General features: G+C 43.8%; 1 protein-coding gene across 4 annotated transcripts in view; it reads left to right on the top strand.

Moving 5' to 3' along the window:
• Window positions 1–1,884: 1,884 nt before the first annotated feature.
• KIAA1549L (KIAA1549 like) overlaps window positions 1,885–26,757 on the top strand; it is a 126,066-nt gene continuing 101,193 nt past the window's right edge. The window contains exon 1 of one of the 4 annotated variants that reach the window (XM_033061476.2): window positions 1,885–2,203. In XM_033061476.2, coding sequence (XP_032917367.1) covers window positions 2,059–2,203 — 145 coding nt within the window. In that variant the 5' untranslated portion in view covers window positions 1,885–2,058. Of the gene's footprint in view, window positions 2,204–3,221; window positions 3,306–17,294; window positions 17,341–26,757 lie in introns of those variants that run through there. The other 3 variants (XM_033061479.2, XM_033061477.1, XM_033061478.1) reach the window with 3 other exon arrangements.

The following is a 26,757-nucleotide window of genomic DNA, read 5'->3' as shown; positions in this document are numbered from 1 at the left end:
ATAGTTTGTGTTCTTTGGACCTGACTACTAGTTTCATCCTCTCCCATTGCAAGCACAGCTAAGCAAACATAAATTGACAGGCAATCAATTATTTAAGTTTCAGGTAACTATCTCAAGCCCAGTTTCTTCTAACTTTTAACTAAAATCCTAATTTCTTTAAGATTAGTGTTTCAGTTGACAGAAAGCTTTAAATTGCAAAATACAAGGTGCTGCTGATGCAGATCTGGCACAGCTCTCACTCTTCAGTGCAATTGGTCACAGTGTCTGCAAAGCTTTTCCTGCAGCTCTGTGCCTCAGGTGATGTGTAAACATCTCTCTCCAAGTTCTACAGACACCTGTGGCTTTGAAAGCTGTTTCCTTTCCCTTCTTTACACGAGCTAACCTTGTGTATTGTTGACTTTTAAATGCATGTTGGTATCTAGATCCCACTTTTCCCACAGCAAATGGGGCCACTGCCTTGGTCCATTACACACTCTCACTTCTGGCAACATCCAACAAACAAGGAAAGGCAGCCAGAGCCTTTCAAAGTGAATTCTATGCCTGTGAAGTCCTTTCTGTTCTTGCTTTCTATTAGCCATGATGTCCAGCTGTCCCCTGGGTTCTTTCCCGTCCTGTGGAAGGAGTGGACTGGGACAGGCAGTTCTCTGTGTAAGTCATACCGCTGTCTTCAGGGTGACAAACAGTGGTTTAAAAATTGGTGTTTTCCCTGTCACTAAATGCAAAGGACAGGTTTGTACTGCAGCTAAGATGGCAAATTCATTCAAGGAAAAGCTTGCAGAGTCAGTGGGGCTGTCACATGCCACAGATGTGCTGTGACTTCCCTGTAGCTCTGTGATGTTCAGCAGGTGGTGTCTGGAGCGGAGCAGAGCTCTGGGAGCACCAGGGCAAGGCTGCAGCCCCTCCTGCCTCTCCCCACACTGTGGCTGTCCTGCTGTGCAGAAAGGCTTATTAAGGCATGGCTAAGGTTTGACGGTGATTAATGTTAATTATGTCTTCCTGCCTTTCACCTGCAGGAAGGAAGTTGCATTTTCTCTCTCAGGAGGGGTGGGGTTGTGCTCTAAAGGGATTCAGATAATTCTACCTGCCTTTGTCCTGGGGAACAGCGCTGAGTATACTTTGTTAGAACGAAAAGCTGTATGCTGAGAGGCTGAAAAACACATTACAGAATGGATTCTTCTCCTTAGACCCTGAAATGGCAGGTTAGGAGCATCTACCCCCAGTTGGCAGAGATGCCTGGAGGCTGGACTCCATTCTGTGGTTGCATTTGGGGAGTGAGATGTCCCTCAAAATGAAAAACTCCAACTGTTGTTGCAAAGAGATTCCATGGCCTGCCAGCAGCTTACAGAGAAGTCACTGCCTGGCCACTTCTCATCTGTGGATTACATCCTTGCCTTATGGGTTCCCTCACAAAAAGAAACAGGACTCAGAATGCTTGTAGTAGGTCTACTGCAAGCAAGGCAACTTTGGATCTGGACAAAATATAACCCCAACCCAAACAGGATGAGGAAAGTTAAGTTTAGGAAGCAGCTAACTACAGTTGCTTGGTAAATCCCCAGTGATTTTTCACTAGATGTAAAAGATCCATTCCTCATTCTGGAAAATACACATTTTTAAAATCCTTTGAAGTAACAACTCAATCTGCTTCTTGTATTTTATACAGAATACACACACACTGTAAAGGAAGATTAAGAGAAAACCATAATGCTTAAGAGCTAGACTGAAAAACGTGCTGCAAAATCAGGTTATTGATGGCTTTATTACAAAACCTAGGAAAATATGAAAATGATGAAAAGAGGTTTGTGCAGCAGGAGGTGCCAGCAGAGGGCACTAAACGTGCTGGCCCTGGATTAAGCAGAGTGATGAGCAAGCTCCATTTCACTATAATAATCATAAACTGCCATCTTTGCTCTGGATAATCGCTAGCAGTCATCAAGGGGAAGCTAATTTTGCACGGAATGAATTAGTGATTTGGGGGTAAAGTAAAACAGCGGTAATGGGACAGAACAATCGTGTTGGTGGCACTAGGAGTGTGCAGTCAGACAAATATGAAATTAAGGGATGTCAGGGCTCTGCGTGCTGCCAGCCGCTGGGTACCAGGGTGTCAAGCTGTGGCTGGCCCTCAAACCTGACTCCCAAGAATTTCTCAGCATGGCAACTTCCAGCAGAGCCGAATTGCTGGGAAGCTGGGAGAGCTTCCCTGCAGGTAAGCAACGCTGCAGCCTTCCAGGGTCAGTTCTCGGGGTCCTGGAGCGCCAAACCCACCTTTGCACTGCTCCTCCTCTCACCATCACCGCCTGTGCCCCAGGCATGGGCTGGGACTGGAAGAATTCAGGGATGCAGTACGGGAAAGAGGCGATACCAGAATAAAGAATTCCCACTGAACGGGCTGCCCCAGTGCTGGGGGTGACCGGGGCAGCAGTCGGGGCTCACCCCTCCGCTGTCCGTAACACATTTCGTGCGCTCCACGTTGATGTCCCGCTGTGCCTTAGAGCAGAACAGAGAGGAGCTTCTGTCTTGGAGCTGCCCTTTGAGCGTGGATGTCTGAGCCCCATCCCAGGCAGGGAGGGGGTGATGGAGCGAGCACAGGAGAGGGGCGGCCAGAGAACACCTCTGCTGTGGTGGCTGAGGATCCAGCCGCCAGTTTGGTCACCCCCTGCTGTAGCACTCGAGATTCTTTATTCTCAGAGCTCGCAGAAACGCTGCCAGCGCTGGTCGGCTGCTTTGCCAAGAGGAGATGCTGGACGATGCTCGGCATAACCAGGGAGATGTCCCGGCTTGGCGACTCCCAGGCCGGGACATCAGCCGGCAGTGAAGCTTCCCACAGCGAGCAGGCAGGGACTTTTAGCACCGCCGAGGCCAGAAGCCCAGCAGGGCGGTGACAGAGCCGTCGCACCGAGCCGCTCCCCGCTCCTGCCCCATCGCGGGGGTCCCCGGCAGCGCCGCCCCCGCTCCCGCCTCCCCCCGCTCGGAGGGCGGGGAGCGGGGCCGGCTCTGTCGGAGCCTTTGTGGGCGCAGCTCGGCTCCGCGGCGCTCCCCGAGCCTCCCCGCTCGGCGGGCAGCATGCGGGGCCCCCGCTCCGCCTCATCCTTCGCCGCCCGCCCGCGGAGCCGCGGCTGCCGAGCCCGGCCGGCGCCGGGCAGCGCTGCCCGCTGAGCGCGGCCCTGCCGGCGCGGGGATGCGGCGGAGCGGGGCGAGCCCCGCGGGGCTGCGGGCGGCAGCGCCCGGCCCCGCTCCCCCCGCCGGGGCCGTGCTGCTGCTCGCCCTCCTCATCGCCGTGCTGCCGAGCCGTGCCCGCGCCGAGCCGGGTAAGCAGCGGCGGAGCGGGGAGCGGGGCCGTCACCGCCCGGGGCCGGGGGCAGCCGCGCTCCGGGGGATGCAGAGGGATCGCGGAGCCCGCCCGGTGCCCTGCTCTTTGTCTGCCGCATCCCTTCTCGCTGGGATGCTCGCGGGTTGGCGCATTTCCTATGGGACGGGAGAGTTGGGCTAGGTCTTGTTCCTGGCGGAGAAAGGCTTTTTGTTAAAGCGGAGGATGGATTCTAGCGATTCTCTGTGTGTGTGTGGTGGGGAGGAGGGGAGGATGAGGAGGGGTTAGGAGAGGGCAAGCTCTGCTGAGATCTGAACGCTCCATCTCGAATGTAGAGCTCCGGCAATTTCTGGGCTGTATTTTTCCCACCTCCTCGGACTTTCCGAGTCGGGCAGTGTCCTGTGCTCTCCAGACTTCTCACAGCAGTGGATATACCCGGTGACCTCAATGCAGAAATGGTTACTGTTGCTGGCAGTCGTTGTCTGTGCCGGATAGATGCCAAATATAATTCTGAGCTAAAAGAGGCTAAAATTGGTATAGGGCTCGATTATTCCTATGGATTTAAGAAAGGATGAGGGATGTGAGTCCACCTTTGGAAGCTGTTCTGTAATTGTATACAATTGATGCCAGTTTTAGCACAATGAGGTTTGTCATCTGCAGGTTGTAGGTTGGTGGAGCAGTGCCTCTTACTGCATTACTTGTGCTGGGCATGTAAATACCACAGTCTGCTTCACCTCTATAAGACAAATGGCAAATTTTTTACCTTTGCTTGTCAAGCCAGTCTGGATTTCACAGGGACTCCTGCACCACACCTGAGTTATGAGGTGTGTTCCTTCACCTGGAGGTAGCCAGGCTCTCAGAGCTCAGTTGCCAAAGCTGAGGTATTTCTGACAATGCAACAAGAGACCTCTTCACTCTCCAGGATGGGATTAAAGAGTAGGATGAAAAGTGTTAATAGTCTGTTTCTTCCTTTGTGGTCTGCATGTATTTATGGCACAGCCATGATCTCATTTGTAAGGGAAGAAATCCAATAGAGTTAAAAAACATATTTGTAGGTATCTCATAGCCAACAGCTTGGAAAAGAGAAAAGGAGGTGAGAAGCAACAGCAGCACCAAGCCAAAGGACATAATCACAGTGTACACAGCCCACACAGTGGAAAATACTGTCACTGATAGGAATTTTAGATTATTGGGTAGTTACATGGAGATACTAAACATAATTTGTTGTACTCGATAGCTTTGGGCTTTACAGCTGAGATTGCAAATAAAACTTTACTGCTCCTGTGCCGTGTTGATCACTAGAAATGATTGCTGAGGTGCATAAACTGGATGTCAATTAACCTTAAAAGCTCCAGAGGTGTAGAGCACATGCAGTGCTGCCTCCCATTGGAGTCAGCAGCAAAATGTGGTGGAGCCAAATTTTTCAGTCAATAATGTAATTTGTGTCTAAGAATGTTTATAAAGAGCAGTCTAGGCCTGGATTTCTTTTAAGCAAATGTGCTTTTGCTCATTTTGGTGATTACTACAGGAATGTGTGTGATTAATAGAGCTGATCCACTGCCATGGAGTCCAAGTGGTGAAACAGGATGAGTAAACACTGGGAACAGCACTTGCCATGCACCATTTTTACTACAGCTTCCTCCACTGGACAATATTTGCCTCTCTGAGTGAATTATATCTGCCCAGATGCATACACTCACAGATAAATGTTCCAGCTTCCCTTGGGTTTGTGGGCAACATGTGGCATTGCAGTGAGTGAAGACAAAGCAGGGAAGCAGGAGCATGGAGGGAAGAACCTGGTTTACTCTGGTGCTGCTGCTTGCAGAGGACAACTCAAAATTTTCCTGATCCCTGAGATCAACCATATTTCCTTAGACTTCAAAAAAAATTTGACTCAAAGGGTGATAATCTCCTTGAATAGAGCTCCTGGCAGGATGAGCACTGGGCTTCCAGCTCTTGGGGGCAGTGAGATTGGTTCTGTCTGTGTTAGGGGCTCAGAGCTGACCTCAGTGCTAGTCAGTGCTCTGGGACACTCACCATGGACTGCAGAGTGATTAGCTTTCAAACATCAGAGAAGATGTTTTATTTGAAATTTCACAGGTATTTTATGCTCCTTTAGCTGGGTACATGCCATACTGCCCAGTGAGATCCAGAGTTAATAATTAATTTCTAAATTATGCCATCCCCAGGACCACTGCTCAAGCTCAGGTTGAAAACAAAGTTGCATTGCCCACCATAATCAGGATTATAGAATGGTCAGTGCAAATATTAGGTCAAACTGACCAGAAATCAAAGGAGGGAATCCGAGGGTTTGGGTTGTCTCCTACCGAGCTCCAACCAGGTGGAACTTGCTCATGACCCAGAGGTGTGAACTGTGAGCAGCCATTTCCCCTGGGAGGAGAGAGACACAGTTTTGAAAGGCAGCTGCTGAAAGCTGGTCTGGTGTTGGTGGAGCATCTCTCAGCCAGACAATACCTGTGGCACTTTTGTTTGAGTAAAGCAGAGGGGAAAGGCACATTGCTGATGAGATTAATCTGCTAATCAGAGGGACCGCAGTGGGGAGCCTGCGGAAATAAAGTTTTCAGAAACAATAAAATACACCTTTTACAGTTTGAATCATCCTTTGTGCTTGCTTGTGTAGCCTGTTTGAACGATAAACTTGCCAGGGAAAGGTCCATTTCTCCCTGTGTTGGCTGAACACCAGCACAGTGAGATCTCACCTTAATTAACAATGATTTCACAAACAATGAGGACACCTCCAGCGCCGGGGCTGCTTCTCACAGCTGGAGCTTTGATTGAACAACTCAGAGAGTATTCTGTGCCAGCTGCTGAACTGGCAGTGCCACCTCCCACAGACCAGCTACCTGAGCACTGCCTCCGTGCCTCTCAGCTCCTGGAACTCCCCAAAAAGCCCCAGGACTGGTGCATCTGCAGGTGGGCAGGTTGGTGTTCTCACTGCCAAGGAGCTGCTGCAGGGGTGAGGGCTGTGATTATGAGTCCTCCCCTAGACCCAGCTCTGCATTATGGAAGGGATGAGGATGTAGAAAAAGGCACCCTCCATCTCCTGTGGTTGCTCTCCACAATCACCAGCCCAGCATTTTGGAAGATCTGTAGCTTCCGTGTTGCTCTTTCAATGTTCTGATCACCCCAACTGAGCTAAATGAGTGCAGGCATCTCAGGTACCCTGTGCAAGAACAGTGAAAAGTTCCAGTTCTGCCTCATTTTGCTCAAATCAGAGCAGGGATTTGCAGCAAGGCTGGAAGAATGGGATACCAGGAGCACAAAGAAGGTGTTTCTTTGGCAGGATTTGAGGTTCTGATGGATGTGCTTGGCATGGATGCTCCAGCCATGAGTTACCTTCCTCCACTGCATTCCTGGGTCTGAGCTGATAATAAATAATCACTGACAGCCAATAACTTGGTTTTAATATCCATATAGATGGAGAATGCTCTAAATTCATACTGAAACCATTCTGATGAAGCTGTTCTCTGTAGATTAAGACAAGCAAGTAGCTCAGAGTAGGTTGAGGGGTATCCATGTTTTTCCTGTAGGAAATGCTGACTGGCTGTTTAAGGGCTATGGTAAAAGAACTTTTAAATCTTATTTTCTGACATGTTCACTCAGCCAGTAGAGTATTGCATCCTCCTAGTCTTCACTGGTTTTTTATATCTTTCACACTTGCTTGAGGTCAGGCCAATGAACAAGGGGAAGGGGACTGTGAGTAATTTTCTGTTGATGTTGCTTTCTTAGTCATGTGGGGAAAGGTTGTTTCTGGTGCAGTAAATACTGATAATGTTTGCAGATGAATTTGGGCTTCAGTGTCCAAACATGTCAACATTCCATTAAAAAATAAACAAGCATTTTAGTGGATATTTGCTGTTCTCACTCCCTTCTGCTGCATCCAGTGGAGGAACCACTGCACTTCCTGAGCTGACCTGTCTTTTACTGCTAAACCAGCCAGGTGGGATAGCACTGAGGGGCTTTGGGCAGGGCATTTCTTAACTCAAACAGCACCCAGAAAAACTGCCAGTGAGGCTATTTACTTAGAAGTTAATAGATATTAACTAGATATTAATCTAGAATATAGAATTAGACACTATATATTGTTTTATGTAATATTTTATAATGCATAATTATTATTAATAATATATTTAGGTAATGATTACTTTTAAGAGGTATATACATGTATAACAAAATGTAACACACATATTTTTACTTGATCTGGAGGTTAAATCAGAAGATGCACCTTTCTGCATTCTGGGAGCAGGAGGAAAGAAGGAAAAATGAAAGAACATTCTAAGATGGATACAATAAAAACCCAGACTAATAGGACAGTGCCTATTTCCGTGGTTTTATTTTTTTTAATTTTCCACTGTGCATTGCTGCAGATATGAGACTGTCTCCAGCACCTTGTCTGTCATTTTAACACTTGTTAGCAACCTTTTTAGGAAAATGCTCCAGCTGATTCCTACTGACTCTGAATGGGAAGAATACGTGGGAGAAATTAGAGCAAAATGTGTGTAAGAGTGTAAACACAGTGTCAGTCTGGGCCTCCAATTTTCAGGTATTATCATCAGGTTTGGTGCATCAGCAGGGGAGCAGCTGTAGCTCTTCTTCTGAAATTTCTCCTGGATTGCCCTCATGTGTCTGCATTTCCCTCCTGCAGAGATTTTTGGTTGCTCTCTAGGAAAGGCTTTGTGCATGAGGTACCCACTGGGGTGTGCTTTCCTCAGTGCTCCTGCAGATGGGTGGTGATAAAACCTTCCTTGAGGGAGCTGGTGCAAACTGCAATCCATCTGTATCCCAGGTAATAAAAAAGCAGCAGAACTATCCTGCACCACTCTGCTGCTCAGTGATGTGATGAGCTCACTGCAGTGGCTTCAGCTGGAAAGATGGGAGAAGTCTTTAAACAAATTGATGCCCTGCCTTTGAAAGGGATGGGTTTTGTGAATTAAACCTGGTGTAATTCCTAGCTAGGCTAACAAAAGTTTGATCCATAAATACATGTCATTCACAAGGCTAAGGGATTGCTTTTTAAGTGTTACTAAGTCAAGAAAAAGGCTAAGCATTTAGATGCATGAAAATTAAGATGTCAAAAAAGACAGATTCTGAAGGAATGGGAAACAAAGGTGTATTGGTTTTCTGTGGTATTTCTTAAACAGTGCAATAACTGACACCAGCAAAATATTTTGGCAATCAATGTAAAAATGGTAAGAAAAGAGTTAAAATATGGAAATTTATCTGAGGAAGCAGTTTCTTATCGCATAGCTGTTCTTTGTTTTGAAAATAATGAAAATTATTTCGCTTATGTGATGTTCTTTGTCACTCAAGTTCTGAAAAACTGATTTAAAAGAGACCATTACAGACTTGACAAGTTCTTCCTTTGTGTTGTTTTCCTTTAATCTGATGAGTAGCTTTGGCAGATGAATGTGTCACTAGTGAAAAATTGAATTTTTATTGGGGTCATGGCTAATCAGGACAGTTTTCTGTCATTGTCTTCGATGAGAGATCTTGAAGCTGAAATTTTTAGCGTTAGTTTTCAAAAATTCTTAAAATTGATGTTTTTGGTTTTATTTAGCATTTTCTGGTCTGGCCTTCCATGATACTATAACTTTAAAAGTACTTCTGTGACCTTGTGGTCTTGGCTGAATATTTTTGAGGCTTGGCTGTTGTAGCTGTCCAGTATTCTCTGATGGGTTTGTCTGAATTTCCTGCTGCTCACCAGTTCTGAAAGTCTCAAACCCTGATGTGTGGTTTTCTCTGTTTGTTTATTTGGCTGTTTAAAAAAAGTTGTTTGTTTTTTGCTGAGTGTGGCTGCTGAATTAGACACACATAGAAGTAGACTTGGAAAAAAACCAAACCTGTCCACTGTGGGCTGTCAGTCCATAAACACACAAGTGGATACTACAGGGATGTTTTCAATGCTTCAGCCCCCTGAATTTGTCAGTCTATTTCCCTATGCAAGGTCTGGCATCTAAAATGTTTGACTTTATTGGACTATTAGAGCTTGACCTCTAAATTGTCTACAGGTAGTGATCTCTTGCTAAATAAATAAGTGGGAGTGCTGATGAGAGATTTTATGAGGTGTTCTTTGTGGCTCTCCTGCTATTAAAACAAGCATTACGGACTCCTGTCACATAATTAGCATGACGTTATTGAGTTATTTTCAACAGGAATTTCACCAGATTATCACCTACCAAGACCTCTTTGTGTACTGAGTGAAGTTTTATGTTTTACTGAGAGTCCATGCACAAAAATGTTGTTGACCAGCTGGGGTTACTCCTGAGCACATGGAGCTTTTCCTCCAGTAATCCCATATCCAAAAGAACAACAAAGTGCAAGCTGGAGAAGGGTTGGCCATGAGAAGGGGTACAGAACGTGGGAAAACTTTTTCTGCCAAAACATTTCCGGGCATTTAGGTCACAAAGGAGCCACTGGTGTCAAATCTGCCTTCTGAAAAACGTGAGCCGTAAGTTTTCTCTTTGTTTCATGTGGCACAGCTGCTTTTGCTTTGAGTTCTCAGAGGGTTCCATCAAAGGTGCATTTCCCACATTTTTCTTCATCCCTGTGGCTCCTCTTTGAGGTTTATTTCAGGCTGGAGCTGCAGCCTCCAAGCTGCTCTGGTGCTCCTCTTTTGTCAGCCATGGCCATCAGCAGCAGTGCCAGATGTAATACAAGTTTTTGTTGTAGTGCTGGTCTTCCCAAATATAAAAGTTGAATTAAGGTTACTTCTGAAGTGGTGTCCATTGATCTGATTATTCATCTCTGCTTCCAAGACTTTTTTTTTAAGAACAAGTCTACTCTGCAGACTTTGGTGTAATTGAGAGAAGCAAGATTAATGACCCTGCAGCTCAAGTGCTTCTCCTGCTTGTGGGAGCTGCTCAGTAGCCACAATTCACCACAGCTTCCTCCTTGGACACTCTGACCCTGTAAAATTGGTCTCCAGTTCTTATTTCCAGATGTGTGGTCTGGTGCTTGACTGCATCTGCTGAGCTTCATTGTACCTCACCTCCCCACTTATCATCTGAGAACGTTTATCAGATAGTTTTGACTTCCTCCTGACAAAAATGTTGGCTGCAAGGCTGTGAATCAGTCCCCATGTGTGTCTATTAAAAGCACTGCTGCTCAATTTAATCATTTAAAGTCTATTGCATAAGCACCCGATCAATTTTATGTTTTATTAATCAAAATGTGAGATACGAAGTCAAATGCCTCGCTGAAATTTAAGAACACTAGATCAAAAATTTAGTCTGATAGAAATATAAAATGAATTTAAAATGGCTCATTGTCCATAAAAATTCAATCCTGGGCATTAATTATTCCATCCTCTTTTTGTTTCATCATCAATCAAATCCTTTCTCTGCTAATGCAGTCTATCATCATCATCAATATCAAAATCTCTATTTGACAGTTCTCATCTACCCTGTTTAAATGTCACAATACTGCAGAACAAAAGTAAATACTGTTCTTTGTTTGATTTGTCTCCTAGCAATAAGGAGACAATCAACAATTGAGGGAAAAAAAACCCCCAACAAACCCTTATTCCAGACCAGTCAGTGATGCTTCCCTCTGCCTGTAGGATTCTTCCTTTTGTGATAGCTTTGGCTTCCTCTGCTTTGCAGCCTGGGCCTTGGTGCCCAAGGTAGGAATAGGAATGGCATCTTGGTATTAATCTCCTTTTTGTCCTCCAGAAGGCCCCAAGTCAGCCTCTGCAATTAATGAAACATGTCTAATGCTTATCTGAAATTACACTCCAGCCCTCCAACGTGCTGCAGAGCATCATCCCTGCTGGATGGCCTGCCTGGGCACTGTGAGCTCTGCTGAAAAACCAACAGCTTGGCTGACAAAAATCAGTGGTGAATTAAAAATAATAGATAATGGGAGCAGGACTGAGATAATACTGCGTGGAGTATTCAAGGTTTATCAGATATTTCAGTATAGCCAATATTTTCAGTTTAATGCAGATAATTAAAATCAGCCCAAAGAAATAATCTTACAGGAGTGCATTCTCAAAATGTGGTGTGTTTTCAGCAATATTAACTTCAGGCTACAATAATGTAGCATATTGTTCAGGGTCTGTGTAGGACAGATTTCTGCAGCTATTATTACAACTGTCCAATCAAAGAAATCTCTCAGTATAATTTCTGCAATTATTTAACTGCTAATTTGATTCTAAAATTGTCTTTCTGGGCAATTATTGCTGAAATCAATGCCATCTAGTTGTGTATGCAGAGCAAAATTCTTACCATTGTAGCCAGCCTAAATTCACTGAATTGATGTGGCATTGCTTAAAGTACTTGGGTATTTCCATGGATAATTAGGTGCGACCAGGATTATCTTGACTGTGAGGTCTGGGCTGGCCAAGGAAGGGATAGGAGGAATCCTGGGAACATCAGTGGGTGGGGACTGGGGCTGATGTGTGGGCTGGTTCTCCACCAAATTTGTGGGGATCCAGCTGGGAGGGGTTGTCAGAAGGTTCTCAGAGGTTTTCAGGGTTTTGCTTGTTTGTTCTGCAATAACCGCAAAGCAAAAAGGTGAAACCACTACAGAGGGTATCAAGTATAGAAGTTGACACTGATGCTCTCTTGAAGTGCAGGCTTAAACAAACTGAAGTTGCCATTTTAAGGTGCCCAGCAAGTTGTAGTGCTCATCTCTTGTGCCCTTCAGTGGCTGGGACAATGGAAATAAATAAAGATTTATCTGGAAGATAAACAGCTGCAGTGTGGTATTTGAGTTATCTGTGCCTTCTTAAAATTGGTTTTCCCCCTTCATTAAAGAGCAGGTCTTTCCAAGAGATATAATTGTTAGCCAGACAACAAAATGTGAAGTTACCTGCATTAGTTAAACTGCTGTAGTGCTGAGACATCTCTGCCTCTACTCTGTGAGTGTGACATTTCCAGGAGTGCCGTGAACTTTATTCCGGTTCAGAGTGGTGCACAGTTGTTTTGATACTGTTGATTTCTCTTTCCAGAAAGAGGCAATACAGTGATATGTTTATAAGTCTTCTCATTTTTTTTCTTTTGTGTTTTGTTGGGTTTTTTTGTGCCTCTGCAAACAAAGATTTATTAGTCAGAGAGAGCCTTCCTCTTTCAATAGACTTTTAAATGTCAGAATAAGTAATTGTTTCTCTTCAATACTGTTTAAACATGTGAAAAGTTATACAAAAATGATAGCAATTACATAATGAAAAGTTATGTATTTTATTTCTCTATTTCTGTATGAAGTAAGACTTATCCCCATCTGAGTAACACTTAGAATTCTTTTGTTATATCAGTACTTTTCCCAGTGATAATATTGGCATTGTAAATAACTGAGGGATTGCTATTTTAGCTGATGCCACAGTCTCTTTAGGGAAATGACTTTTTGTGACCATTAACATTGCACCTTTGATAATTTTCCTGTCTAAAGGGGGAATATATCTCAATTTGGATCACAGGCTTTCTATTTAATACAAGTGGATTCTTGTGACTGAGGTGGCAATATGATTTGGGAAACTTAGAGTAAATGAAATTTTATGCAAGAATTCATTTTTTTATTCCTAAAATGTCTACTGACAGTGTTGAGAGAGCGGCATTTAGATGAGGTTTCTGCTGTGATTATTTTTAAATACTTGCCAACCTGTGCATATCCCATTGTGTGCTAAAAATTGTTCTTAGGAGTATTTTTAGGCTCACTGGGTAAGCTGCCTTTGCTGGAGCAAACATGTAGTATTCAAGAGGGGAGAGACAGGGAAGTCACTTAAGGAAATGTCTCCTGTGGGTGCCCCAGCAAGGAGTTTGTGCTCCTGTTTTGTGTTCTCTCAGCTGGAAAAGCAGGGAAAATTGAGGAAACAGAGGGTTCACATCCCGTGGTCCACACCAAGCCTGTGCCCACCAGGCAGTGACTGTGGTGCAGGGATCTTTGGTTCATCTGGGGGTTTTTCAGCTCTTTTCTGAGGTTTCCATGTTGGAAATTGTGCCATGCTCTTGGTTTTGTGGGGTTTCTGGCTAGAAGATGCTTCCTGCATTGACTCCAAGCTCGCTGCTCCTCAAGTCCATGTGTCCAACACTTCTGCTCCTCCCTGGGGTGTGCAAGTGTCTGAAAGGCTTTAGGTAAACTCTCTGGGCCTCTGTGCATGGCTCCTGCTGGCAGAGCTGCTCAGAGATGACATTATGTACACTTATTCCTGCCATCAGCTCGGGAGAATTAATGCACTCCAAGGAGCGTCTGTGCTTGCCACACCGACAGCAGTGTTTACATTCCCTGAGCTTAGGCTTCTGCAATCCACACTGTTGCACTTTTTGCTTCCAAAATGTCATGAATTGCAGGAGCATCACCAGTGCAGAGTCAGTGATGCACTCTCAGAGCTTGCTGTATTAAACCCCGTTTCTTTATGTGTTGGAACCCTGAAGCCGGGGAGTTTTGAGCTTTCTGTGCTTTCTGGCACTGATCCCCAAAAGAAGCCTTGGTGAAGCTTCCAAAACTGAGTAATGGTGTTGGTGATGTGTAGTTTGAATAGAAGTGTGTGATATCATATGGTGAAGGGTTTGGAATTTGGGGTTATAGAACAGAGTAATAGGTATGGGATAAGATGGAGGTTTTGGGGTATTGGTTTTTCTTCCTTCTTCCTCTTCTTCTCGGGTTTAGGTAGTAATTTTTAATTAGATAGAGGATGCCACACTGCAGGTCATGAATGTTTGGTCATTGGGTCAAAAGTAAAAATAATGTAGGTGTTAGCTTTTAATTGGACTTTAAAAGACCTTGTAACGAGCAAGATATACTTGCATTTTTTCACTTTTAGCTTGTTAGCTGGAAGTGCTGTAGAATTCACTGTACTATAGATAAGAATTAATAAGCAACCAAGTCCCAACACAAAAATCCATCTCTAGGGCTTTCAATCCTGACTCCGACTGAAGGCAGAGGGAAAGAGAAGATAAAATCTAATATTTGTGTGTTTCTTGGGAAACAGTGGTCATGGGGTAGTTTCTAAATCCAGAGGAGAGAGAGGGCCCCAATCCATTTTACTGTACGTATTTCCTTACCTATGGCTGCCTTTGCTGAGTTAATCTCAGATTAAAGCACCAAATTTTAATCTCCACTTTTTTATGTCCACTTGGGCTGACTCAGATCAGATCACAGCTCTCCATCTTGTCTTTGTGTTTGGTCTTTGGCTCGGTGCATTTCTAAATGGATGTTTTTATCTAATTGTTTTTAATAGTTGTTTCTTTCAGGCCAGCTGATTCATACACTTTGCCGAGCGTTTAATTTGGTTTCTGCATTAATTCCATATCAGAGAGTAATTAGAATAGACAAAGAAAGAATAAGTAGGACTGAAGTTATGAAACAAAACCGCCATGTGAATTTATTGCCTGTGGTTCTTTGGGACCCAGTCATCTGCTACAACTTCTTTTAATAGCTCCTCTGACTTTAATGCGATCAAAACAAATGTAGCGTTTTGTTCTGGAGTTCCGTTTGGATTCTGCTGGCACAGAACCCACGGAAAGGGTGGGAGCACTGACCCTGAAGCTTGGAGTACCCAAAGCATCAGGGATGCAGTGCAGAGCTGCTGGAGCCCTGGGGTACACGTTCTCTTCCCTCAGGCAGCTCCCTGCCTGATGGTGCTGGCAGAAATCTCTTACAAAAACCATTCTGGCTTCTCTGGGATTTTGCAAATGCATTGATTTTTGATGCAGTTTGGTAGTGCGAGAAACACGTGGTAACATTTCAAAATATTTCGGTTGCTTTCCTAGGGAAACAAAGCTAAAGCCATGATTTTACCTTTCTCTTCCCAGTCCATTTGGAAGATTGACAAAGTACAACCTTTCCCAGTAACTTTTTAATCCTTTGGCCAGTTTCCATCCAGTTTGTCAGAGATAGAGCTGTCTGCTGTCTCAGATTCTTCCTGCTTTCATAACATTCCGTGCCTGCAGAGACGGAGGGGAGCTGATAACAAATGCTGGGCTCTTATCTGCCTTCCTGATGCTCCCAACCTGCACAAGTGTGATGGAGAGCTCTCAGGTGTTAGGGAGCCTGGACATGGGGAAGGGCTGGGAGCTCTGGGGGTGCTGCCATGGGCAGACACAGGCAGGAAGAGGGGAAGGGGCTTCTGAAGGGATGGGTGAGCTGGATTCATCTCTTTGGGATGAATTTCCCCATCAATTCCTGGTTTATTGTGGCACAGAGGCACTGGCCCGTGCCCTGACCCTGATAAACAGATTTGGATTTGGCCATGGTGCTGGGTGGGGAGCCTGGAGCCACTTCTGGGTGTAGGGACAGAGAGGGGTGACAAGTCTGTCCCCCCTGTCTCCACTTCCAGCAACCATAGGTGCAGCTGGAAAGACATTACTGGCACAGCTGTTGTTTCATTCCCCCAACACACAGTACCAAGAAATACAAATTGTTTCTTAAAAGGTCTGACCTATTTCTCCAGGCTTTTCTCATTTGAAACAAAACTCCTGTCAGCGCTTGGTCTTGTTTACACAAACACATGTACACATGCAATAAACCCCTCTTTAACTCCATGAGCATTATCCTGCTGAGTGCTCCCTTGCAGCTCTGGGTCCTGCATTTATCCCTGTGGCACTAATTTAAACTTTTCAGCAGTTTTCCACGGTGTGATTGTCAACCCCCTCCCACCAAAACCAAACAACCACCCCAAACTCCCTCAGTGCACATTTAAAAAATACAAAATTAAATTTTGTCTTCCAAGACATCTTGCATTTAAATTATCAAGTGTCAAACACTCAAATTTCTCAAAATAAGCTTTTATTTTTTTTTCCCTCTGAGAGATTATTAAAGAATTGTTAACTGACTGGTATCAAGTTTAGGGGTAATCCCATGAAGAGGTGATGCAAATCACTGGTGCTCAGCCATTTCTTTGGAGAGAGAGAATAAAAAGAGTACATGCTGCAGTGGGGAGCTTTCAGATCAGTGATTGCATTATCACAAAGTGTGATTTAAGCTTTTATGGTAAAACAAGATGGAATTAACATAAACTTTGGTTCAAAAATAGCAATATGTTCCAGTTGGAGCTTTCAGAAAATGCTCAGAAGTAAATAGCAAGTCAGGCTCTTGGAGCTTCTCTCTCCCTGCTCATCCCAGTTGCTGCCTCCTGGAATGAAGCTAAAACCTGCTCATCACTCCTTGGTAGCTGGGTCAGGGCTTGTGAAGGTGCTCCCATGGTTACAGGAGTTAAAAGGGAGGATCCCAGTAGGAAGCCATCCCTATTTTGAGTTTGCTGAACTCTGCCTGTGATTCTCTGGATGTGACAACCTGCTGCAGCAACCTGTGCGTTCCTCCCTGCGTCCTGATATTTGGTGTTTCAGCTACTGCACTGCTACTCCTCATTGGTGGGTGTAATATTACAGCTAAGATTTACATCAAGGTTTTACAGCATGCTATTTCTTGTCATTTCCCCCCTTTTGTCAAAGGAAAAAAAAAAACAAAAACCCTAAGCCATTATAAGTACCCATGGGTTTCTAGAGGCTCCGTTTTAAGCCCACAGGTAGCCCAGGCAGCAGGGCTCAGTGATCTTGCAGATGGGAACCTGCAAGATCACTGGGGGAATTTATGCACTTTTTTTTTTAAATTTTTTTTTTTTTAAATTTCACTGCCTCTCCAAGGGATTGGTGGCTCCTCAATGAGTAGGTGTGAGCTGGCAGCTCCTGCAAGCCTTACCAGGCACTTACATGCCTCATTGGTAAATCTGCCCCTGAGGCACTTGTGATGAATTGTTCCAAGCTCTGTATTAGTTTCGTGTTTGTTTTGTCATCCGTGCAGGCTCTGCTCTGGTTTGTTTGCAAGGTTATGTATTGCAGGTCATTCTTTCAGCAGCTTTCACTCTGCTCAAAGTCTCTTTACTCGCCTTTGGTGTTGAACATAAAGCACCAGCCCTTGGTGTTGCTAGTAGTTAAGGAATTAAAAATAGCTGGCACACACCAGTGTTAATTTTGCAGTGGTTAAGCAGAGCTGCTGCAAAGTGCTTGGGCTATTCAGTGAGAAAAGACTGCTGCTTACTTCTGACTCTGAATTATGGCTCTCAAAATGCCCTTTCAAAGGTGAAAGAATCTTTGCATGTGTCCATACATGTTTGCTGCGCTTTTATATGGCAAGGAATGTTTTGGTAGCCGTGCTAGACTGGAATATTAAGTAAATGTATTTTTATGTGAATGTATGACTTGCATGCAAATGTATGTACGTGTTTCCTGAATTCCTGCTTTCCCCCCATGCTTCTGTAAGGCCAGCATGTGTTTATCTGAAGGTGATATCTTCAGAGTTGCTTGAATAGCTATATGATATCTTTATATATCATGTATTATATCTTTAGAGTTTTCATATTTGATCCAATATAGGGTGCCCAGCTCTGTGATTTATCTTAATGAATTAACAATCGCTGCAATTTCAGAATATATGAAAGAAATGGAAACTAGCTCTCTCCCTATATTTATTTCCTCACATTTGTATTCACTCCTGATTTGCATTTGACTTGAGAGCCACCCACACTGCTCCACACAGGTTGGTGTAGCTGGGGAGGGCTCTGCAGCACAGCAGTGTTCTCCTCACTCTGGGTGTGGGTGCAGCTCTGCCTTCCCCCTGCAGGGATGCCACAAGGGTTACACCTCTGCTGGGATGTTAAATTGAACAGCCTGCAGGATTTCTTCATGTTTTTTTGGGGTATGTAACCTCACACTGCTGCCTTGCCTTTGCAGACTTTGTCTTCCTTCCAAACTCCCCTTCAGCTGCTCCACGCTGCATCAGCACCTGCCCAGTGAGAACCAGGCAGAGTGCTGGAAAAAATCACCCCAGAGAGCCCTTCCACAAAACTGCCATGAAAACTGGGGAGAGCTGAGGAAGCCTTCCAACCTCTGCTCCCTGCAGCACGCACTGCACACCCAGAGCTGGTGGAATAAGCACCAAGGGTGCCCCACACACGCTGTGCGCGGCCACAGAAGGGATGGGCAGGGTTTTGGGGTGGCTCCCTGTGTCCCCGCTCTCCCTGGGGCTCAGCAGTGGGGTTGGTGTGCCAGGAGCATGGGAACTGTGGCATGTTTGTTCCAGGAGATGGATGGACACTCCTGTTCATCCTGTCTGCCCAGCTCCCTGGGCATCTCCATCACTGCCATCCTTGGCCTTTGCTTCAAGAGGAACAAGCGTATTAAAATTCTTTAGCCTGAAAAAGATGAATGGAGTTTTTTGCAGTCATGAATTGCCATTCATGGAAGGAATCAAGGTGGTGAATAGAGACTCACTGCTGGCTCTTTTTCATTTATTTTTATTTATTTGCTCCATATCTCACTAAACCACTAACTGGTGTACAAACACCAGGCTCAACCTTTCCCCAACAGCTCATAATGCTTCTGTTCAGCCTGCTGCTGATGGGCAAAGCCTTCTGTGCTGCTTTGAGATTAATCTGGAGTAGTTTTCCTCTTCCATTCAACTTCCCAAATTATCTAGGGGTGCTTTATCCCATACAAGCAACACAGTTCCTAGATCAGGTGTTCAGGAATGAAACGTGAACATCTGGCACCAAAAAATGAATTTTGCTCCCTCTCCCCAGACATGAATTCTTTGCTGATGAAAGCATTTGCAAGTTACAAAATGTCTGTCTTCTACTTTTCCTAGCTGAAAGTACAGCCAATTTACTCCAGGGAGCTACATGGGGGCATTTTTTAATTAATCCTTTCTATAAATGTTGACACTGCATTACATGATTGGGATAATGGGTACTAAACTCAATGGCTCAGGGTTGTTTTCCAATTATCATTTTGCAAACATAAAGGAGAAGGGACTACAGTGAGGTTCTCCAAAAATGCCTTCTGCTATGCCAAGGTACAGTAATTTCATGATTATAAGCCACACCATTTTGACTAAAATTTTGGTCCGAACCCAAAGTGCGGCTTATAATCAGGTGCGGCTTATATATGGACAAAGAAGGAAAAGTTACTGTTTTAGTTTGGAGGACAGGTGTCTGCTGAGAAAGGCAGGAACCTCTCTTTGAAATGGAGAATGTAAACCCCCTCCCTCCAAATTATTATAATTTGGAAATCAAGGGGCTTTCAGGCAAAACTACGGAAATTAGGAATAACAGTTCTTTACAAGGGAAATCAAAATAGAAATACAGTACTACAAAGAAACAAACCCAAAACCCTGACACAGTCAGAGTACAACCTGACACCCTGTCAGGCAGGGTGTTGGTAGCAGTCCCATTAAATGGTGGCTGCATCCTCCTGCAGTGACAGATGTGATTCAGTTGGAGCAGTGCTCCTGTACAAGGTGCAGTTTCCCTCTGGAGCTCCAGTGGTGATGTGGAGAAATCCGGTTTTCCTCTGGAGTCCGGTGGAGAAAGGGGCTCCCTTAGTGTCCCAAAGCCTCTGTTTTTATCTTGGTAAGAAATGTTGAGCAACTTCCAATGGGATGCAGTAATTTTATCAGTCCCACAGTGGGACTCAATGGCCATTAGCAGAAAATGACTGGCTGGAAGAAGGATGGGTTGTGAAAAGATAAAGAACAATGCCCTGCCTGGTTTCAATGGATGGCCCATTAGCAGAATATCTGCCGTGGAGATAAGGATCACTGCCCCCACCCTGAACAGATGGTGATAGAACAGATACCTTTTATCACACTCTGTATTGTAACGTGCGGCTTATAATCAGGTGTGGCTTATGTATGGACAAAAAACCAAAAAGTTGCTGAAACCCAGAAGTGCGGCTTGTACTCAGTGCGGCTTATAATCGTGAAATTACTGTAATATTTTTCAATCAAACTTCTTTCATAAACCTTCTTCCATTAACTTCATAGTTTTGGCATTTCTAATTCTTGTGGAACTGCTGAATTTTGCATGGTTATTGTAAAACATGAGGTTGTGGCAGACTGCTGCTTATCCTCAAATCTGCTGGATTAGGGCTTGCAGGGTTTTCAAACTGTAGTTTAAATCTTGATAGTGAACAAGGTACACTGAGCAAAATCTGTCAGTCAGCAGTGAAAATGACTCAGCACTTCATTACTTTATTAGAGCACTGAAGGCAATTCAATGAAATTAACAGAAAAAGCCAATTATATCAAATTGCTATGGCAGATATTTGGACTGAAAGTGCAGTGTGATAAACTCATACTCATATCAAAATGGAAAATCATATGGAGTGTAAGGCTAATCATTAATACTGTGCATTTTTAATGAGCTCATTTCTAAATGAACGTAGTGATTTCGTGGCAGTGTTGATTTTCCTCACCTGCAGTGCTCTTACTGTGTCATTAATGTCATTTATGAGCAGTGTTACACTAATGCCTCGAGGTGTGCATTGGCAGTGCTCCTGCTGTTAATGGTTTATTGCATCAGGAAGTCTGGTGTTGATTCACACCTGCTAATTTTTTGTCACAACACAGGATACCTGTTTTTGTACTTTCTTCTTTGAACCTCTCAGCTCATTTCTCCCCTGAAGGGGCTCAGGGAGTGGGGGGAAAATGTGGCACCTGAAGCATCTTCTCTCCAGCTGAAGTGAGCTCATCATGGGGTCGTTTCTGCATTGCAAGCAGAATTAATTTGCTGTTAATTTATTGGAAATGGCTGGATATTGCTGGCCAGGGTGGGAAAAGCCTCCATGTGACTGGTTTTTTTTTGAATTATTGTTGACAGCACTCCAATGCTAGCATTCCAGTGGTGCATCGTGATTTACTAACTCTTACCTTTACATATTTAGCAGAGTTCCCTGTTACAGCAGTTAAGTAAGTGAACTATTATATGTTAACAATTAAGTGATGATGTGGCTGGATTTTAAGTTGCAAGTGTAACCAGTACAATTTACACCTCACACTAAACCTCACTAGTTACAGCCGAGGTAAGGAGTTTTTAGTAGTTGCTTGGATAAATCTTTTTTTTTCTTGCTTGAGCAGTATTACCAGACAGAATTTCAGATTGTGGGGTAAAACCACTTAATGACCTGCCCCTTTATGGTCATATACTTGCAAAGAATTTTACCTTAATGAGCAATTCTCAGAGCTGGGAACCATTTGGTGGGGAGGGGAAGCTGTTGTTGCTGTTTGTTTTTATTAGTGTGTAACCAGAGTAAATGCAAGATGCTGCAAGGAGGGCACAGAAATCTGGAAATAGGGAAACATTGCTTTTGGATACTTACAGAATAGTCTTTAATTTCATTGTGTCTTTTCTTACTTATTTTTAAAGCCCTTGAAAGTTTTTATCTATTTCAGTAAATAATGGATCAAAACCCAGGAATGAACCAGGGCTGTGAAGCAAGGGCTGCTATCAGTGAGAGCTTTGTCTCAGCTGGAGGATTTGGAAGATGATTTTTGCAGTGGAGAACAAATGCAGAAAGGGAAGGGGCTCTTGGGACAAGGCAGCTGCCATGGGCTTGGTGCTTTTGAATGCAAAGAGTGAGCACAAGAGGGTTTGTTCATGATGCTTATGCAAAATGTTTCAAATCAAATCTGAGTTTACCCTTTTCCCTAAGTGTCTAGTTTGAGAAATCTGGGGCCTGATTTAGAATATGTGTTGAGAAGAGGGAGTTTTGACAATGCTGCCAAATTCTAACAGGTCTTTAGAATGAGTGAATTGTCATTTTTCAGAGGCTTGTAATGAGTAGATTTGGCTGGATAATCATAGGGACAGTAAATGACACATTTCTGTATTTCACACTCCTGCTCAGAAGAATCTGTATGCTTGTATTTCTCAAAGAAAGAGCTGCAGGAATTTCTGTGAGGACAGAATAGCAAATTTCATCCTGAATTTTCTTTTCTAAAATAAAAAAGCAAACATTATCTGTTTTATTGAAAACCCACATCCCTTTATCTCTAGGTCTGATTAAAGGATCATCTCTGCATATAACCTCCTCTTGAATACTCTGGTTTAGAAAGCAGAAAGAAGTGAAAATAGGGCATTGTGGAAAGAATTCAGCTGCAGGAGTCCCTACCAGGGATGCCTCTGACACAGCCCCTCCTGTCACATCCAGATTGCCATGATCAAAGCTGCAGATGAGATCTGGGAACTGAACTCACCTGTACCAGTCCAGTACATCAGCACTGGGGGATTTCTTGCCTTCCCTCCTTTTTAACTCCTCAGTGGGTTGTGATTTGTGCTGCTTTATTAAGAGGGTTTCACAGCATTAGCTCTGGTTTCAGAGGGAAATTCTCATTTTCCCCTAAAGGAGCTGCCAAGACAGGTACCTGGCAGGATGCAGCATGGCAAAACTACTTCACTGTTGGAATGGTAATAAATATCTGCAGCTATTTCTCCAGAGCTCCTGAGTATTGATAAAATGAACAAGTCTAATTAAGGAATGTTTGTTGAGGCTGTGGTGACTCAGCCACTGGTGCAATGAACAGAGGAACATTTTCCTTCCCTGCTTGCAAGCTGCTCCTCCTGTGGTTTTGTGGCAGGAGTGACTGGAGCTGGCACCATTTGGGCTGTCCCTCACCTATGGACCTCCTGTTGCATCAAAAGCTTGCACCAGCCCCTTTTTGAACATCCAGTACCTTGCAGCCAGAGCTAAGCAGCAATTGCTGCTATGACATTTTATTTTGATCATGTCTAGCTCATAGCCAACAATTCTCCAGTGGCAGTTTGCTGCGCTCAGATTAGATGATTTTGGTTCATGATTGAAATAAAAATGTGAACATCACCTGGAGCTGATCAAGGCACCTGCCCAGCTGCAGAACTGTGCAGTCCCAGCCCCTGTTAGTCTGAGTTTTGGAGTGAGTGATAGCTCTTGACCTGGATTTCTGGGATAACAAACCCCAGGAGAATAAGCCTGTAGAATTTTAGATGGGTGTAATTGGTGGGTTTTATAGATATGAGACTTCCTTTTAAAATCTCTACAGCTCAGCAGAGAGCACTCTGTGAATTCCTACAGGATCATTCAAGAGTTCCACATAAATTTGTAGAATTTCATAGCATTTCACCATAAAAAACCAGTTTATAACCTCAGCTTACTCATTCTGCCATTCTCATTGGCAGTAAAACTTTTACTGTGAGGGTGGACAAATATATACAATATAAGGAAGATATGAGTCAAATACAAGAAGCAAGGTTTCCACTAAAAAGATACACCTGTGGGAAATAGCCTTTGAAGATGTGAGATTATGCAGAATTTTTTATAAACAGCATTATAAATTACAATTTGAGTTTGGACGTCTCTGTTGTAGCTGTGAGAAATCGGGAGCCTTTGGCACAAAAAAAAAACCCAAACCAAACCTGAAGCACTAAATTGTTTCATTAAAATCTATGGGCATCCTAAATTAAGCAGGTCAGCTCATTTCAGACATAAATTTATAACGCCACACCTGAAAGCCTTTGCAGAATTGGAGGTCACCCACAAAACTAAACGGCACAAGGTGGGGAACTTAAAAATCACAGAATCAGTACAGGAGCTGAGTTTTCAAACCAGGGTACCATGGTGGGTATTTTGAATGTGGAGCAGGTTGGAGGTGTGTTTTTAGAACTGCTAGAGTGAAACAGAGATCTGAAACTAGGCATATCTGATTTTATTACTATGGGCCCAGCTTTTATCTGTGGTTAGACCAAGAGAAAGGTAGAGTTTTATAGTATAGCTCCAAACATATTCAGTGCTTGCATTCAAATTCATTCCTTCAACACTTCCTAATGGTTTAATTCAACTCACCTTGCATGGAGGTAAAATTTGGCCTCGCAGCTTCATTTTCACCATCCATGCACACACAGGAATTATTCCACAGGGTTTCTAATTTACACTGGAAGTACCCCTGTGTGATTTGGCTGAGACCATTAGAAAGAAAGGTAGTGAAAAATTAAGTCTGAAATGAGCTGACCTGCTTAACTCTGGTGCCTTATATTTACAAGCCCTGACAATGGAACAGTTAAATGAGAGAGTTTATTGTATCAATCACTGATGAACTGTTTCCTAATGATTTCAACATGGGTCATTACCTAGAGTGGCACATTAAAAGCCAGCATCAGCAAAACTGAGCAGGGAGGGAAGGAGATGCTGCAGCTGCCTGGCAGCAAATGGGCTCTGCACAGCACAGGCACAAGGAATGCTGCTCACAGGGCTCTGCCCACATCTCCTCCCTGCCTGCTCTGGAAGGATCCTAAGGTCCAGTTTAATGCAGAAATGGGATAGGTTTTATTGGCAGGTCAAGCACCAGTGGCAGCAGTGAGCTCACAGGGTTTGTCAGATTTTGTCACAGATTCTCCTGCTCTGGGTGCTCTCCTCCACACAGCAGTGGTCTGCTTAATCCAAATCTCATCTTTACTGATACAGCACACTTGGCCTGACTGAAGCCCTGCATTTCCCTTTTTTCTTGGTTTCCACATCTCGTTCTGTTCTGCTGTTGTCCTTCGGACGTCAAGTGCTATCAAGGGTTTTGCACCCTGCAGGTCTCCCAGCTCCAGGGGCAGTGAAGGAGCCTCCCTCTGGCATCTTGCTTCTTCCTTTGACTTTCCTCAAGAGGCAAATTCTTTTTGACAAGGTAAAATATGTCAGCTGTAATTCTTAAATCAACTGAAACATCGAATCAGTTGGTATTGAGGAGCAAAATTACACAAATGGGCAGAAGAGCTCCAGCAGCCGACAGAGGAGACAGGAGATCATGCTGACCACCACGTGCAATCCTGCAGCCTAACCAGGATGTCCTTTTCAAGCTGCACCAAGAACTTTTCCAGCCAGACTTATTTTGAAAAGGCCTCATAGTTCTGTGGTGGATAAGGCAACATAATACCTGAGATTCGTCGGAATTTTTTGTTGTGTAAGTCTGAAAGGTTGCAATTTCACTTTAGAAATGAAGCTGAGCTGTTTGCCAGTGAGAGGTGATGGCATTATTGCTGGCCAGGACTGATCATCCTGCAGCCAGGCACAGTGTGCACACCTTGCCACATTCTCTGTCTCTTCCAAACACATCCCTGTGCTGCCACAGCCCCACTGTGAGTCAGAGCTGGCTGGACCAGTCAATCTGCTGACTCTGGAAATGTCCCTTGGACTCCTAAGCTCAGACCATCACCTTAACTCTCCTTTCTCCCATTTTATTCCCCCTCAATCTGTCAATAGCTCCTGTGCTGCTTCAGGTTCAGTCAGAGCCGAGTCACACCTGTCACTTGTTATTTACTTGTTCCAAGCCCCAGTGTTCCCAGATGAGCTGTGAGCAGCAGGGCTATGGGAAAAGCACAGAAACTTTCAGTACACTCAACAAAATGTTCTCTGAAAAGACTGGTCTAGCTTGTTAACTGTTTCATGCAGCCCAAAATGACATTTTCCCCAGGTATTCACATGTTATTTCACAGTATTTGCTGACTTGAGTGTGGGGATGAGGGGCAATCACTTTATAGCTTACATAGAGTTTGAGAAATCCTTGACTGTACTTGTTTGTCTTTGCCTAGTGGTGGAAAAATCTTTTTTTCACCTCAGTTACATTTGGGTTGATATCTTCTGGGAGTAAATCAGTACAGAACCTCAGATCTCCTTCTCCAGGGTATGTAAAAGTGGTGATTATTTCTCACTTTTTGTGAAATGTCCTATAGACACTGTAGTCTGACTCAGTTACTCTGAGAGTTTCTAGAGGATGTTGCAGTTACTCCCTAATGACAAAGGAAATCCTGATTTAATAACTTGATATTACTCATAACATCCCTTCCCATTAGTAGATACATTTATACATTGATGCCAACTGTTTTTAGATTTTATTAAAAGTAAAATAAATAGCGAGGGAATCTCATGCATTTAAATGAGAAATGGAAAAATATGGCACATAAATTATAGGGTGGTTTTGGAACAGCGAGGAGCTCCTAAGAAATTCTGTACTGCAAATGCTTTACATGAAACTGAAAAAATCCAGTGCTGGAAATGGAACAGGAAAAATGGATGAAACTTGGACCTGCAAAATGAACCTGAACTGTGTTTAGTAATCCCACAAAGCCAGACTGTAAGAACAGTGTGTTATAATCTTAGCTTAGGTTGTTGGTTCTATTTAAATACTTGTTGTACCATGGAATAGCTTAGCTGTTAAATTTCCTGGCCTTATTTTGTGTTTTATTTTATATTTGTTCTCAGTGTGGTCCTGCTGAGTGTGTCCCATTTGATGGAAACACTCGGTGCATCCATTCAAAGCACTTTGGAGTCCTAAACTTTGTCTAGGCAGGAAAAAAATATTGCTGTATCTTGTCTGCTGCCTTTTTGGGGGGGGATTAGCTTTGCTAAAACTGCTTTGCCATTGGGAGAACCATCTCCTGCACTTGCTGTTCTCATACATCACGAGCTGACAGGAGCAGTGTGTGAAAAACACGTTTTACTGTTTTGGTAAAATTTAAAAGGTTTAATAAAAAGACAATAGGAGACACACATAAAGCAAAGGGTTAAAATGGGTGGGTGCTTGGCAAGTTGCCAAAAGCACAAGGCTGCTTTGGGAATGCTCTTTTAAATACATTTTACAATACATTAACTTGTTGCATATTTATAGATTTTTATGTATAGTTTAACTTTTTTTGAGAACTATTT

Source organism: Catharus ustulatus, chromosome 6, assembly GCF_009819885.2.
Source record: "Catharus ustulatus isolate bCatUst1 chromosome 6, bCatUst1.pri.v2, whole genome shotgun sequence".
Taxonomy (NCBI): Eukaryota; Metazoa; Chordata; class Aves; order Passeriformes; family Turdidae; genus Catharus; species Catharus ustulatus.
The sequence above is the reverse complement of the archived record's forward strand: the minus strand, read 5'-3'. Positions and strand labels throughout refer to the sequence as shown.